This window comes from Suillus subalutaceus (assembly GCF_016647625.1).
Source record: "Suillus subalutaceus strain FC151 chromosome Unknown DFJ58scaffold_9, whole genome shotgun sequence".
NCBI classification, from domain to species: Eukaryota; Fungi; Basidiomycota; class Agaricomycetes; order Boletales; family Suillaceae; genus Suillus; species Suillus subalutaceus.
The window spans coordinates 522,903-540,015 of NW_024540258.1; the positions used below are offsets into that span (position 1 = coordinate 522,903).

The 17,113-nt window shown below is 44.8% G+C and overlaps 4 protein-coding genes across 4 annotated transcripts; all 4 read left to right on the top strand.

Moving 5' to 3' along the window:
- Positions 1-265: 265 nt before the first annotated feature.
- On the top strand, positions 266-1,193 carry DFJ58DRAFT_722785 (uncharacterized protein; the record flags this gene model as incomplete). The annotated part of the gene is made up of 4 exons (XM_041384924.1): positions 266-441; positions 495-684; positions 734-1,042; positions 1,095-1,193. 4 exons carry the CDS (start codon positions 266-268, stop codon positions 1,191-1,193), a joined length of 774 nt encoding a protein of 257 aa, XP_041249239.1.
- A 1,452-nt stretch (positions 1,194-2,645) lies between these two features.
- On the top strand, positions 2,646-3,583 carry DFJ58DRAFT_722786 (uncharacterized protein; the record flags this gene model as incomplete). Its single annotated transcript, XM_041384925.1, has 3 exons — positions 2,646-2,794; positions 2,844-3,264; positions 3,314-3,583. 3 exons carry the CDS (start codon positions 2,646-2,648, stop codon positions 3,581-3,583), a joined length of 840 nt encoding a protein of 279 aa, XP_041249240.1.
- Positions 3,584-6,375: 2,792 nt separating this feature from the next.
- DFJ58DRAFT_742113 (uncharacterized protein) lies at positions 6,376-9,272 on the top strand (the record flags this gene model as incomplete). Its single annotated transcript, XM_041387176.1, has 3 exons — positions 6,376-6,815; positions 8,395-8,656; positions 8,712-9,272. 3 exons carry the CDS (start codon positions 6,376-6,378, stop codon positions 8,946-8,948), a joined length of 939 nt encoding a protein of 312 aa, XP_041249241.1. The 3' UTR covers positions 8,949-9,272.
- A 1,007-nt stretch (positions 9,273-10,279) lies between these two features.
- DFJ58DRAFT_892801 (uncharacterized protein) lies at positions 10,280-13,536 on the top strand (the record flags this gene model as incomplete). Its single annotated transcript, XM_041394788.1, has 21 exons — positions 10,280-10,509; positions 10,566-10,682; positions 10,758-10,790; positions 10,850-11,031; positions 11,083-11,167; positions 11,221-11,356; positions 11,410-11,453; positions 11,505-11,592; positions 11,648-11,714; positions 11,768-11,815; positions 11,876-11,993; positions 12,041-12,122; positions 12,179-12,268; positions 12,318-12,396; positions 12,451-12,641; positions 12,698-12,742; positions 12,792-12,824; positions 12,876-12,978; positions 13,033-13,227; positions 13,275-13,326; positions 13,376-13,536. 21 exons carry the CDS (start codon positions 10,280-10,282, stop codon positions 13,509-13,511), a joined length of 2,154 nt encoding a protein of 717 aa, XP_041249242.1. The 3' UTR covers positions 13,512-13,536.
- Between the last annotated feature and the right edge of the window lie 3,577 nt (positions 13,537-17,113).

Sequence of the window (17,113 nt, forward strand, 5' to 3'; positions counted from 1 at the left end):
ATATATTATGATGAGCCTATAGGAAAACATCAGTTGGTCTTGAGAAATTGAAATTACAACTCAGCCTCTTTCTGTTCGCTCTGATGTCATTCCTGCCAGGTCTGTAATTATCTTGTTGAGAGTGCTTGGATTGAAATAAATGTGCAATGCACAACGGATTATAGCATGCAACTTATGGCCACCTGAAATAACCAAAGAATTACCGAAACTCTGAGGATATAAGGAACTTGTCTCATGGCAGATATTTCCATCTTCATTGCCTGGTATGGCCGAATGGGCTGACGTTTACAAAGACAGAGAACATAAGGATCCTTCGAGGAATCGCATTCTCATTTACAAGACTATGCCGAACGCAGCACCCAATACAGTATTTCCTATGGCAATTCGGCTGCAAGGTCTTTTGCGTGATTTCCAGGTAGAAAGATTTGGCAATTGGACTGGGTGAGTAAAGCTAAAATACTACATATGTTTGAAGGATACTAAAGCTAGCGCAGTCAAGAAAGTGATGCCTTGAAAGTGGTCCAGCATGTCACCTTATCTTCAGGAGGCCATAAAAAAGCATGGGATTCTACAATAGATTCCATCAATCTAGTATGCGAATACACAAGTCGGTGCCTACACATTCCTATGCAAGGGACGCCATATGACAAAGATCTCTATCTGCAAAAACATGCATTTATAAAGGTAAGTAAAAGACATATACATCGGACAGCATTAGTGAATGATGATATAGCGAGATGAACCATTAAAATTGAAGGATCATATCCTTAAAGCAATAGATGATCTGGAAGGTCGATTTTTGTGCATCCAAGAACCTTGGATCCCACAACAGCCTTTGCACGTAGGTGATTTAACAGAGACAGCTAAAATCATGGCGATGGATTCCATGCTTCTGACCAAAGGTGACTTTGTGGACGTTGGAGCTGAACTAGATTTTGTTACGCACAGAGATCAATATGCACGCACGATCCTCAAGTGTTTCTTGACATGTTCATATATAGTGTGGATAATTCCAGTGGGCCAAGTCCAGAGTATGAATTTGGTGAGTTTCTAATGTGATGAGAAGTGACACACGAACTAATCATGATCATAAGGATAATAAATCGGCTCCCCAAAAATGCAAAGCGACACCGCCAAAAATGGACAGGCCTACCAAGAAACACCACACAATGCCAGGCTTTGATGAGGTGTAACATATTATACGATATTTAAGATATGTGTAATGATGATTATCTTTATTTTTCCATGTTTGTTTATTTAGGAGGAAATACAAGGATGAAAGGGGCTTTCTGGCTATCACACAAACCACAATCATGAGTATGGCAAAAACTAAACTCGACGCTTCCATTGACTGTGGAAACACAGCTGAAGACCGCTGTCATGCATGGTATGAACTCCATACCATGACATATACGAATAGCAGTATAAAAGGAGATGAGTAGAGGAGTGTACAAAGGATATACTTCTCACTTATGTAAGCTTTGTTTCTATTTATTTAGTTGTATTTGTAGTTTCCATTAGTTTCTGTCTCTTTCCATTTGTTCTTGTTTATTCAGCCACTTGATTACATCAGTGAGCCATTCAGATATGTTTGTAAGCATGTCATGTGACTGGTAATATTCTGATTTGTAAGGACTTTCCATGACTCATCATGTTTTGTCATGATTTGTCATGCTTTGTGATAATTTACAGTGCTTTGTAATATTTTACTCATGTACTTTCATAAGCAGCTGATTCAGCACACCAAAAGGCTTGGTTTGTAAGCATAATCTTACCAATCCAGTGATGACTCATTGCTTAGTAAGGATGGTTTCTAAAATGTATATAAGGACTCCATTCTCACATAATATATAAGTTTTTCCCCTTCCATTCTTTTCCCAAACCGTGTGGGAACGTAGGAATTTGAAGTCAGGAGTTTTCCCACTTTCTGTCTCAACACTGTGAGATCACAAAGAAAGTGAAGGCCTACGAGTTGCCTTTGAAAACAATCATATTCTTTTAGTCTAGATTGATTGTATACTATCTTACAGGGATCGCCTATACAATAATCTATTGTTTTATCCATTGTTTACGTATTCGTGCCACATTCAGTTCAGAGAGGTCCATATTACCTACTAGGTTTCAGTTAACCTGACAAAATATACATACTCCTTTACTATCAAGAAGTGATCTAGCAAAGAAGTAATTTATTACCCTTTGGCCACCCACGAACACCACGTTATCAACCGAGAAGTAGAAAATCCGTTGACCGTGAACTTGAGGAGCTGGCACCTTAGTCTTAAAGAGTACAATTGTGATAGTCATTGTATTCTGTTCAACATATAAGACCCTCAAGTAAGAAGACACCACCTGAGCAAAAGGACGAGGCTCACAAACACCAGTAAGCCATGTAACTCGCTCTCACAACTCAATATGATATGGGTGATCAGACAGCCCCCCAGCTGAAAATACACACACCATTACCTCGGAGGCCCTATCTACTGTGGAGACACATGAGAAAGAAGCAACAGAAGCTAGGTATTGTTATGAATTATCAACAGTGCAATAACTCACTGAAAATGGCTTGGCCAAACAGGAGTAATACTCTTGTGACTTCAGACAGCCAAGGAACTGCAGAAAATGCAACGCAAGGAGAGAGCACAATGATGTCTACCATGGAGGGGTCGACAACAGCCAGCAGACACCACAACAGAGGAGCACAACCATCCCTCACTGTCCGCAGTATTATTCCCAATCCTACCAAATGTTTGATTGACAACAGTGAGGTTGAAGAATATGACGAAACTTTGTTGATGTCAGTCAATGATTGATCTACAGAACTTGTACTGACTCATCTGTGACAGGCGTCTCCGCAAGCTATCGGAATACACAAATTCAAAGGCCAATATCTATGCCCTTGGTAAATTACTGCCAACTGCTACCTGGGGTCAATATAAGCCTATCAACAATAGGAGCAAGGTATTGTGTGACCCAGCGACTGGTGATCCAATCACCATATGGGTTGTCGGTCGGATTGCGAAGATGTGGTTCATGAGATTTGGCAAACCTGAAAGTCGGGTGACCTTAACAATCATGCCTCTATCAAGGACCCTTGCACACCAGAGTGTGCTGTTATTAGCCAAATTTTCTACCCCTGCTTTGAGTGAGAACAATTATATTCTAAAGATCAAATATGACTGCATAGTAGGCCTCACCCCACAAGGATTGGACATCATTTGCACAATAAAGTGGCAAAATGTCAGGGGCGGAGATACTGTGAACAAGGTAAGTGATTTGTACCGGTGGGTGGCATTGCACTTATAAGATATGTCAGGCTATCCTGTTTGATACCGTATATGATGCTAGACGCGACAGGTCACTAAAGACTTACAGTGAGCGGCCAATCTGGAACCTCACTGACTTGAAATCAGGAGATCTCGTCTTGTTGGAGATGAAGATGACACATTACTCCAAAAAGCAGGAAGACAACAAATGGCACTCTCGCGCTCAATATGAAATGATTGCCATATCTCTTCTGGACATTGCCGAGTTCCCCGAGGAGGATGGTCAGGGAACTACACAGATTGATGGATTAGCTATTTAAGAAACATATAAACAAACACAACTTGTTGTCAACCTCAATTGTCATATATTACTAGTCAGAATCTTATAAATATGTGTTTGCTGCGAAAATCACATCTAGACTGATTGAACTATGCACTTTTTCTGATTTGCATAAGATGTCATGAGTCACGTGCATAAATCAATGACATCATACTAAATGAAATATAGGGGCATCTCAAAATGACTGGCAGACGTGCAGTGCAGGAAAGACGATGACGATGGAGGTCCCAAACAAGCCTGAGTTACTGATAGCGATCGCAGGCTGTGAACAATATGACAAACTCACGCACGAGGAATTATGTATGGAGCTACATCTCAAGCAGCCACGCTGGATTATAAATCCCAAGGTGAGTACACGACAACCATCACTTCAGAATGATTTTGAACCACGTCCAGAGAGTCAAAAGATTGCGAGGAGAAGCAAAGGACTGTCAAACGCGGGAACCATGTATCACACTGCAGATCTCTGCCAACATCACTTTGTCAGCCAGTGTGACTCAAGGCTTATTGCTCTTGCTAGCAGGCCTAGTACCCATTCGGCGACAAAGACCTAATTCAAACAATGAGGCACTTCAAGTAATAGAAGAACTATTGCCTGAAGGAGAACCTCAACAACTGCTGGTATTGTTCCCTAGGGATCAGATGATCACTAGTTGGTACTATCACATCTATTATACCGCAAGAACTCACGACTGTCACACTCATCATCCAATCATGTTAGAGATCTTCGGGAGAAAGCAGAGTCCTCGTGGAGACCTAGTTGTTGTCAAGAATGGAGAGAGATTTACTCCCCAATCACCCGAATTCGATATAGATGGCAATGAATTGGGAAAGACATTGTGGTGGTACATGAGAAGTGGGAGAGATCCATTGAAAGAGGCGAGTGAAAGAAGGATGCTGTGATACATAGAACAGCTATATTTTCCAGAGTACTGATAAGGAGAAACACATATCAAATCAACTACAATTGTATGACTAGACTGACTGAAATAACAACATAGAAAGGCTATATGTGAAAGACAAACTGTCAATAATGCATATAAAAGTGAACAACATCGCCTAACCTAGCCAAAAAAGCATCCACTAAGGCCTTCTCATCAAGCGACATAGATTGTAGGGTGTTATAATCATGACCTAGGTGCTTGACAACAAGAATATCACCGTGCCACGTTGGAACTGTTTCTGTGACGACCGAAGAAGATAAAGCGCAATTAGCAGGCAATGTCTGGAGGTGATCAAAGAAGATGACACTGTACATGTGAGGGAAGAGACTATAGTGCGATCCAGGAAATCCACCAACAGATACAGAGCTAGGACTTGCATGCTGAGTATCAGCAGAACATGACTGGTGACTACCGCCTATCCACATATGCACTCAAACAACACCGTCCATGTCTTGAGGAACATAAGTGAGAATGGCTTCATCACAATCCATGCCATAAAACATAGCTCTATAGTATGTTCACCCTACCTAAACCACAGAGGGGAAAGACATCAGTGAAATTCCCTAGAGGAGAAAAGAAACATGCCAGCTGGTGAGAGAACATGTAATTTTCAATTTGATAGACATGAACAGAGGTGGTGGACTTGCGTGCAAACATAAAGGCAAAAAGTTGCTATGAGCACCATAGCGCATAGAGGAGTGCTTACCAATTGATGTCACATACACACTTCTTTTGGAAAAACCAATGTCACATCACAGTCTCTGAAAACATACTGAGACCATGGACCAATATGACGACTTCCACTATTGAGACATCTGAGACAACCGATTTTGCAACGACTGAGAGGTATATAAGATGCATGAGTATGATCTACCCCAAACAAATTCCGAAAAGCATGTCCACCTCAGATAATCAATCCAACAAATTCACATTCATAGGCTGTCTATTTACTTTCAGTGAGCCAAACAGCTTTGTAGAAGTAATTGTCAAAAGCAGAGCACCTGGCGTATTCCACCTGACAAAGCCCAACCTTTATTTCACGAGCAATGCTGACATCAAAGAGTGTCAGGTGAACATGCTTAAACAACAGTTCGACAAACCCACACTCTTCAGTGTCCTCTATGATGGCAACATGAATGGCAAACCACAATGTCCTTATCTTGTACTCAAGATCATCAATGAGACAGAGCTGAAAAACATGGAGAGAAAGGACTACGTGGCAGTGACCAAAGCTGTCGAACAGTGACTAACATTAATATCGTGACAAGCAAACCTATTTTGATGACACCAATGAATTAGTGTACTACACAAAGTACAAGATCAACATAAAGAGCACTGAATACGAAGACAAGTGGGAGAAAGAGAATTGAAGTAGACAAATCGCCACAGAGTAGAAGTAGGGACATACACATAACCCATATCACACAATGGCATGACAACTGTTGAACAAGTCTGGATATAACAAAATAAATAATTGTAAGCACGCGACCAAATCACGTGCACAATCATGCACACATTGTTGACTGTCGCAAACCCCTGTTAATCAGCCAAACATAGGAGGAAAATAATGAAAATAGAGATTCACAGCATTGCCACATCCACAAAGCTACATCAGAAAAGCACACCATGACGAACCTGAATGGGGACTTCGACAAACTCTGTGCAGAATTGCAAAGAATGATAATGGAGGAACTCGCGCTACCTGATCTGATATCACTAGGCAAGACTAGGATGCAGAATAATGAGGGAGTCAAAGAATACGTGGAAGAACTGACGAAGAAAACTGTATGAAGTGTTTGTCAAAGACATCGACAAATTGATCGACTTGATGGAACACACCAGAACTGTTGTATCTGGCTTAAGTGCGCTCCACCTTTTCCAACCCAAATCCAGTGCATTGAGGCTGCAAGACTTGGACGTATATGCAACTGAAGAGTTCAGTGAGAAGGTGTTGAATCACTTCAAAGACGACAAAGAATATACAGTAACTAACACTGTCAAGTGGAGGAGAGATTATGATGGCTCAGCCATATCCAGAGTACATAAACTCGAGAAAGATGACAAAATGGTGGACGTCATCATCACTGACTGGATAAGTGCAATTATCCCCATCCTCCAGTATCATTCTACGGTGGTCATGAACTACATGACTGCTCGTACTTTCGTATCCCTCTACCCCAAATGGACGAAGGAAAACAAGAGCTTGGTGAACTCTGCGGTATACATGGGAGAAAAAAGTAACCTGCAAACAGTGTTAGCCATCATGAAGTATGTGCAACAAGGAATCTATGTGAGTGCAGAGCCATTTGACATGGGGGTACATAACTGCGACCGGAGCACATACTGTCCGTGCACAACAAGGACCACAATTGATGAAGGAACCCTGCATTGGGAATTCGAGGCGAAGAAAACAGTAGGAAAGACCATGGTAGTATGCGACGACATGGCTGTCATAGAATGGTGCCTCGGAGGGGAAGGCTGCGAAGATGAGAATGAAGAAAACATCGCAGCACATATTGCTGTAGCAGCCTAACAACCACGCAACTAAAGCACATAGTTATCTCGGTGTGAAACATAGGTATAATTCACATCAACTTGATTGATTACATAATATGATTTAAAAAGACATCATGCCATCCAGACCGAACGACACGTTGCAATGATTAAAAAAGGAAGATCCAAGGTCCTGGGATGCCCGGAGGGCTGTTGCGAATTTTATTCTGGAGGTTGAATGCAGACTCCTACCCAGTCGGCGGTGTGTAGAGAGCCTTGATCCTAATTAGCCACACTGTGTAAATACAACCATACATAGTTTTTCCGACATGATTCCGACTTTTTGTTTTGGGCTCTAACACACCTAGCCGACTGGCACAACTTGCTGTGGCGCGAGGTTTGACTGTGTTTGTAGTCTCCTGTTTGTATCAGCTCAACGCACAAAGCAGAAAATAAGATAAAGGCAAGCAGAAGATTCGAACGCGGGGTCATAGGGCAAAAATCTAGCGTGACTTACCGCAACACCACAGTTGCTTTATTTCCTTGCATGACAACAAATATATAACCCATTGGTAAGCCTGCTCACGCACACAACTTGGGCTGTGCCGGCTCTTATACATGATAGCCAGATACTACACCCCAAGGGTCAATTATTCTTATTGCTCACACACCCAGTATACCATATACCATATAGATTTAATTACTGTGCAATGATTGAGTTGAATGTCCGGCTATTGTTAAAGCAGAATCCTGAAAAGTTCTTGTGTGCGTGAGCAGGCTTGCCAATGGGTTATATATTTGTTGTCATGCAAGGAAATAAAGCAACTGTGGTGTTGCGGTAAGTCATGCTAGATTTTTGCCCTATGACCCCGCGTTCGAATCTTCTGCTTGCCTTTATCTTATTTTCCGCTTTGTGCGTTGAGCTGATACAAACGGGAGACTACAAACACGGTCAAACCTCGCGCCACAGCAAGTTGTGCCAGTCGGCTAGGTGTGTTAGAGCCCAAAACAAAAAGTCGGAATTATGTCGGAAAAACTATGTATGGTTGTATTTACACAGTGTGGCTAATTAGGATCAAGGCTCTCTACACACCGCCGACTGGGTAGGAGTCTGGGTTGAATGATGAATCACCCCAGTGTGAAGATTCGGACGAAAATTCTCCAAAAGGAAATAGCGGGTGTTTTCGATTCTGTGAATGCGTTGTTAGAATCACTACGACCTGAGCGCTGAGCTCGAGTCATGAGGGTAACTACCAGCAAGTACGTTCCATTACAACGTTTTTGACGCTGTACAAGCTCAACTGCAGTGCCCTCATGTATGTCCTCATTTTTATTCGTCACTAGTCTGGCTCAGGGCTCTATCATCGCAGTATTCCTCCACGCGCCGGTGCCGCCGTGCTCTTGCCCCCTCACGTCTACGTGCACTCCTCGTTGGTCCTTCCTCGCTCTTCCATCGCTTTCGATCCAACACACATGAGACAACACAACTCCAACAACGCCCGACACAAGGGTTTATCTCACAACACCGACCCCATGTCATAGAAGTCGCGGCTCTACGTGATAAAAGGGCATGGTCCCCTCCTTCACCACTCTTTTACACTTTAATCTATCACATGGTCTTTATATGTCGCCCCACCACGTAGCAAACAGGGCAAAACACAAGGTACTCAGGCCAAAAGTCAGCAACAAGCTCAAAGTCACTCTCAAGCATCGTCGTTGCATCCTCCGGTCACTGCTGCCCCTGCAATATCCACGATGCTCACAACCACTGCCACCGCCGCTACTTCCATGCCTGCAACTGACAGGCCTTCTCATCGTGCGGTAGTCGTCGACAACCCCAATGGTGGATTCGCCTCATACTCTACATTTGCTGCACTTCCCTTAACTATACTGGCGACCATCACTTGATGAGGAGTCAGCTGTTCGTCATCCAGGCAGCATACTGGCGGTCCTCGTTCATGTTCTAATTGGTTTGGTTGTAATTGACTTGTGTATCCTCTTTTCCCGATCGTCTTCTGAATTGTGTTCACCCGGCTTGGTATCTAGTCTCATGGACTCGACCTAATAACACCGACTGTCTGGCTACTTGATAAAATGCAGTTTCGCCAGCGCTATCGTGTCATCAAATTCCGCAAACCTTATGACTTTGAGCAGTACAGGAAGAAGCTGCATTAATGCTGTGACTATTGGCAATATATTCTGATTGATGTCTATATAATTGGACATGTTTTCAGCGCAATATTAACGGGTAGTCTCTTAAGTTCCGGCCTGACTGGCGTGGGAGCTGAGCGCTGATTCATTTTCAACGTTTCATCCCATTGCAATCCCGTTCACAGTTCATCCAAGTGGCCAACCCACTCACTCCCACTCCCATCGAGAGAACGACGACTGCGCTTTGGCTAAACGACATTGTGTGAAATATTGACTATGGAAGTGTTTGTGTCGCCATCGTCCTCTGCGTTCAAATGCCTGGAAGACGCCCGCCGCTTCTATAGAGAACGTTTCCCATCAGTAAGATCAAACCCTGATCTTATCGTTGCCCCATTTTTCCCACAACCGCATTCAATTCGCGGTGACTTCGTGAGTAATTTATTGTTCCTTCATTTTACAAACTGAAACGTATATTTTGCGTGCACTTGTCATTTTCTTGGCGACCACTACATCTCTTTTGTACACAAGTCCAGAACGTGCGTACGGCAGCTTGGACACGGCTTACACTTATCCCCCGGCGTACTGTCCATAAATGAACAGCAGTGGTCTTATGACGCACAGCATCTTGACGTACGTTATGGAAGCCACAGGATTATCTTATCATATCTGATGGGCGCTGCAGACACTTCATATAGAGCTGGTGTTTCCTTTGATCATGAGTCTCACCCTAATTTGACCCACCAAGCATGTGTCCTGGTGTAGTTGAGCCATGGCTATTGAAATCACCATCGAGTTCAAGCTTGATACTTGATAGTGACACTGTACTACCAATCCCAGAACCTGTACCTGTCTGTGGCTGGCAAGATTTTCGTCAGCGACAAGCGACAGTTCAATCGGAATCAGACGATACACACGTACCTGTTACACTGCTCAGCCCATATCCGTGTCCGTTACCAGCACCGATTGGACACGTTACCCCACCAGTTTGCCAACTGTCGACTCCCGACTCCCCTTTCATCCCAAGGCCTCCGAGTATTACCCCACCACGTCACCGATCGCCAACTCCCGACTCCCCTTTCACAAGCTCGATGTTTGATGGTGACACTGTGCCAATCCCAGAATCTGTCTCTGGGGGATCAATTGCGCGCATGGCCCCACTACATCACCGACTGCCAACTGCCAACTCCCCTTTCATCCCAAGGCCTCCATGGGGCGACTCATTCCCCACATTACATTCGCCAGTTTTCCAGCCTCAATTTGTTGCACACACGCATTATGAGGAAGGAGAGGACCATTTTGTTCGTCGGTGGCAGAAATGGTGAGTTTTTCGCTTACGTTGGGTGCTGGTTTGTTCAATGTGTTACGGTGAACAAGGGATCAGTACGGCAAGCTGTGGCTACCAGATTGGTACAGGTCGCCTTCGCCCAGAGCCATTCCAGGAATCGATGACTATTTCTATCTCAACGTTCGCTCCATGAACCAGGGAGGCAAGTTTTCACTATATCAAAAATATATTGCATAGCATGTATACTGAACAAGCTCAGGCAAAAAGTCACTTGTTTTTAGCGACTTCAGTTCAATCTTAGATTCTTTTCTTCGGTATGTTATCTTGTAATTGGATCATGTGTGTGTTGATAACGTCGATACCTGATTCTCAGCACTGTATTTGTCGATGTCGACTACGACAGAGCTATTGAATACCCTATTCATCGGCTGTCTCAAAAGATGAAGGTGCTTCGGTCCAGATTGGACGATGCACGCACTCTCTTGGGTGCAGATCAACTCCCAGAAGACTTAGCAACCAAGGCCGAGACTTTCGGCTTCAACGTGTCTACTGGATGTGAGTTTTGCATTACTTCTTGCGTCGAATAACTCTGATCAATGTGGACAGGCGAAGTGGACGCTGAGTTCGTTGCTGTTCTCGTGATGCATTTAGGAAAACTGTTGGAGGTCGTGGAAACGGAAAGCAAGCAGCCGTGCGTGTGTCCCAGTCAATCTTACCCGTTCCTTGTCATTTATGACCATGCAGGGTCAAGCAACTCGAAGAATTGTTGTCTAACAATCAGATTTCTTTCGACCTTCTCGAGTATTACTATGAGGAAGGAAAGCGCTACATCTATAATTCTGGGCTTTTACAGAATAGTTTAGATGTCGAGAGGCCTATTGTAAGAATTATTCCTTCGCTCATTCATCGTCACCACTGATATGCTGCGCTCAGATCATGGTAGTCTTGAAGAGTGTTAGCTTCCTTGATGATGGAACGTGAGTGGGGGACCTTTCAGAACATGGCTGTGGCTGACTATATTTGTTCAGGGCGTTGCTCGTCGAGTTTGAGCATCTTGAGTGGGATGGCGTTCGTTTCGAGAAGCGCGTCATGAAATTTGATCTTCTTGCATTCCAGGTACTGTGACAATTGTCCAGTATCAAACTACTATTTGTTCACTCACCAATTTAAGGGAACTGAGCCCCTCTCGTCGTTGTTTCTCCAACCCGTCACAGACGAAGCCCTTGCTAAAGTGACTGGTGAGAAAATTTACCCCTTAGTTTGTCGTTAAAATGTCGAATCATCAATATAGAGCGTGGAAGACTCTATCTTTCTTACAGCAGGGTTTGCTGTGCAGAATGTAAGTGCCGCATCACTCCAGCTTCTCATCACGCCGTTCTCATACTTACCTCATTTACAGATTATGACGATACACCAATACGGTCGGTTTTCAATGGCAACTCGAAACCACGGATGAGGCGGGTGATGATCGACCCGGTTGGATACCACCGTGCCTCGCAAGGCTACAACCCACATCTGTGAGTAATTTACCTGTTCTCCTTGTCGACGCTAAGGAGCATCATAGACGTGTGCCACTTCCCGACAATGCGGAGGAGCATATCGCGTGCCTTCCATACTGGATTGGTGGGTATGATCTTGAAGTGAATGTGAGCTGTTTGTAACGCGTATTTCGCTGGCTGCTCAAGTTAATTATGATAACCAGAAATGGCGAACATTCAATATCTGGGATTTGAAGCCAATCGAGTATGATCAAGGGGCGTGGAGCAAATTGATTATGGACGAAGATACCAAGGTGCGCGCGATCTTGTTGGTTTCTTGGCTTCGTTTATCTTCTGTTGCAGGATCTTATAAGAGCACTAGTGGATAATACTGGACTGCTCTGTAGGCGGGTTAAGGCCAGCACAGTTCAACAAAGGACAGGTGTGTTTGAATTGCCATCGTTTTTTTACCTCTCATTTAACATCTCATAGACAGTGCTTCTTAAAGGACCACCAGGAACTGGCAGAATGACGACTATTCATGCTGTCTGCAATCTCCTCAAAAGACCTCTGCTTACTATTACTATCACTGCTCATGACTCATCATACGGCCTTATGAATCTGGTGTCAAATAACTCATCATACGACCTTATGAATCTGGTGTCAGATATTGCTCTGCGCGTATCGGTTCGTACAGTTGGCAGCTTTCGATGATTCTTTGACGTGACCTGGTTATCGTCTAGTTTGCAGCTACTTGGAACGCGGTGATTGTAGTGAAAGACGCCGATGTACGTACTCTCTTCAACACTTCACACTGTGATTTATCACGTTACCCAGCGTTTCTTGGAGTCGAAAGATTCAGTACATAGGGTATGTTTTAGCTGGTAGACTCTTACTATTCGAGCCTTCATTTCTCATCAGGATCACCTCAACACTGTTCTCCGTCAATTTGAGTTGGATGATTGTATCTCCTTCTGGGTATCAAGTACCTGCGACGAAGAACTCTTGACACGGTTTTCTGCCGGTACGTGACCCAATTGTCTGACCTGCTTCTACTTCTGAATGTTTTCCATTGAAGTCGTCAATTTCCCTGAACTGGACGCTGCAGCCCGACGTCGTCTTTGGCTCAATCACTTCGGCTTGAATGATCCCGCTACAATTATATGGAACAGCGAGCGCACACTCACAGGCTCCTCCATCGTGGATCAGAAGGAGATGGATCATTCATTACTCCTTCGCGATATCGAGAAACTCTCACGGCATCAATTGGATGGTAAGCCTCATGTCTGTTACCGACGTGGTGTCTGACGACGCTTTTAGGGAGGATGATTGACAATATCGTGCGGACCGCGCGAGCATTAGCTGCTTCAAAGTAAGTCCACTGCGTATGTTATCGGGCGACACTAATGATTGTTTTACAGCGGGGAACATTTGTCCATCCACCACATTAAAGTGGTCATGAAATCACAGCGATTGGATAATCTTCCTTTGTGGCGGAAGCTGACCCGAATTTTGACACGTCCGGCGAAGGTTCTTCGCACGAGTGTGGTGGATTAGGCGGAAGTCTCGTTGATTCGGCGCTCATGGAATCTACTGATACAGAGACTTATGGTTCGTGTCTGGACTCGTTTACTTGTAATATAGCTGTATGCCATTCGATGTACGAGATTAGATTGCAGACCCAGTATCTCCAAGGACAAGATAGGTTCTTCATCACGAGTGAATTTCAGCTGGGGCGGTAGACTCTGGAAAACAACATAGAAAGGTATACATGGCGCCAGCCGTGCGCGTGAGGGCCGAACACTTAATCTCCACGTCATAGTTAACATGTTGGAGCGAGCATGGAGATAAGGCACGGCAGAAGTATCGGCTCAAACGAACCCTTGTGCAACTGCCTTAATAAACCGGCCGCAACCACAGCTAACAGTTCACCGTCCCGTCCGCCAGTAGGATGGACAAACGTGCCCTACTAGCTGCAAAGAGTTGAAGGCACCAGGCGCAAATATCGAGAAACTGGACATGTGAACAACGGAAATGAAGAGCCCACTAAAAATATCCTTTGGATGGTGCATATAGTTAGCGTCAATCACGGGTCCGAGCGCTCCATATGCACAACCAGGCCTGTGAAGTATGCACAAGATACTACCCATACTCCAAACAAAACACACATGGTATGACCATCCCTCTGTCTCCCGAGTGAAGCGCATCCGTGTCAAGTACTTTGGAACAGCGTTTGATACTCCTGGCCTGCCAGAACAAGCTGAAATCAAGATCGAAGCAGTTGTTTACGAATCGATAATCGAGATCCTTGCGACGATTCCCTACAAATTCTCGAAAAACACCAAAGTGAGCAGCTCCTGCACATATCGTCTTCGGGCCGTCTTGTGGATGAAGATCGAATTTCTCTAACACGACCTCTCGTGAGCAATGTCTCGTGCATTTCTATTGACATGAGTTAAAATAACGCATACAGGCGACTTAACATACCGGTAATATTGAGATAACAACAACCTGCTCTAATTCGAAGAACGAGCTACTCTCGCACTCCTACTATGCATACCCCCACAGCTGGTATGTCACGGGTGTCAGCGATAGGCCTACGCCAGGATATGCGAGGCCATACAGATCGTGTGGGGGGTGTTCTGCACTTGCCTGGCAGACAGCCGCGGCGCATCATCACATGTTCGAATGACGGTTCACTCAGACTATGGAACCTAGAAAGCGGTGCACAGATAGGCGAGGAATGGCGGGATGAAGGGGATGGTGCAGTAGCAGTAGCGACCACCATGGCATTGTCTCCACAGGGAAACATTGTCGCAAGCGGAAACAGTGACGGGACAGTGAAATTATGGGAGGTCGAGACGGGGAAGATCATCGCCAAATGGAAAGGACATGCTGGTTGGGTGCAATCAGTGTGCTGGAGCTCAGATGGCAAGCGAGTGGTGAGCGGATCCCGCCGTGATGGGATGGCAAGAGTATGGGATGTGAAGAGCGGCAAATTCGCCCTAGGTCTGAATGCAATCAAGACCGGGCACGAGTCGGTGCACGCGGTGAGCTACTCACCCAACGCTAAAAGTATTGCGACAGGCGGATACAACGAAAGTGGGATCAGAATCTGGGACGCCAACACAGGCAAGCTGCTCTCCAAAATTAAACACGAGTGGCCAATTTGGAAGTTTGGTCTGGACGTCGGATCAAAAGAAGCTTATCTCGGGAACCGGGTATGGCTCGATTAGGATATTCGACACTGCGACATCTCAGCAGATCGCCGTTCTCGAAGGTCACACATACATTGTCTATTCTATCACTTTATTTCACAACGACCGTCTGCTTTCGAGCACATCAATCGATGGAGCAGTACATTTGTGGAATCTCGACACAAAACTCGCAGTTTGTCCACCCCTCTGGCACGAAAGTAACGTGGGCTGTTCGGCCATTTCTGCTGATGGGACGCTGCTAGCCACGGCTTGCGATGATCAAAATGCGTACGTGTGGGATATCCATGCCATCTTCAAAACAGCCGGCCTAGAACACCTACTCTCCATACCTATGGTGAGTGTCAACGTGTCATTTACTCTGTCTTACTGACAGTGTTCGCCGTTAGGCACCAGAAGACGGACTCGAGAAAAAGGTATGCATGATATGTCATGACTCTTCAAAAAATAAGTATGGCCCTAATCACACGCACACAAGTTATTGCTAGATGTATGTTGTGCCTTTTTGACTTTCACAATGATTGTCACATTGTTCTAGGCTGATTCTGCGCATCGTGCCCCCCGTCGAATACCACGAGGCTTTTTTGATGACTTAGTGCAAGACCGTGTTGATGTGCGTTACCACCATTCATCAGTTATTTTGCTTATTCCTATGTTCTCAGTCTTCTGCCACGCGTCATCTCCATCCTCATCCTTCTGAACATCGCGGCCGCGATTCTCCTGCACCCTCCTCTGGATTCCATCCACATACGCTCCTCACTCACGTGTTATCACTTTTCCGCCGCCACCAACCCAACACTGATGAAGCAACTGAACTACAACAACTTCCAAGGTCAAGCACTACCATTAACCGCAATCCTGGTGCTGTCGAAATTGCTGCAGTACGTGATAAGAAGGTGTTTCTTTCTCGGGTGTTTCCAATTGCTAGATTCCGATGATTTCTCTCCAGGCTTTGTATGTTGCTCGGCGACCAGAACGAGCTAGTGACAAGGCGAAACGCATCAAGAACCCTTCACGGTGGACTCGTTTCGTCTTATTTATCTGCTGCGTATCCATTCAACACACCACTAATGGTCACTCATAGAGATGTAGCACACGGACAACTGTTCCATGTAGCTTATTTTGTATCGTTTATCCCATTGTGGACTCCTTCACTTTCCAGCCTCGCTTCACCCTCGTCATCTGCTGTCCGTCCCTTCAAACCGATGACGGTCATGAACAGAGATGCAACACATGCAGTGGATAACTGTTTCATATAGCTATTGATCTCATATCGTTTTGCTGTGATCCCCCGTTACCCTATCCCCGACTCCCAACGTTAGTGGAGGAGGGCTTTTGTCGAATACGATCGGTTTCCCATCTCCCAAAACCTCTGTTGGCTGCAACCTTGTTTGGGACTTTTCGGTTACAAGTTGTCTTTGTGTCTGTCATTCAGTTCTCACTGAGCCCCCTTTTCCGTTATGCATAGTATAAACTATGAAAATAAGTCTATTTACCATTCGAGTCCATGATCAGCTTACATACCAGAGTGTAAGTACTATGATGGAGATGGTGTTTTTAAGTGCAGTCGATTTTAATACCATCCTGTAGAAAAGATAAAGTCTTGCTATCATTCGCCATTGCAAGCCAGTGCACTGAGCTCTCACCCAAAATACTTACGCGAGTTATGTAGCTAGGTCGTTCATCAGAGACGATGAATCAAGCAGATGCGCATTGCAAACCTTCTTTACTTGAAGATGGCGTTGATGTACGATATGGAATCAATGCCGGTGCCGAAACCAGGATATCGTAGTATTCACGAGTCACTCATATGTCATGCTTTCAAGTCAATTTTATATTATGGAGCGTTTCAGGTGTTAAAGGTCCTCCTGCAACTCGAATATACATTGTGCAGGGCACTGACCGACCCCGAACTACGCACTGCACCACCAATATTCAACCACG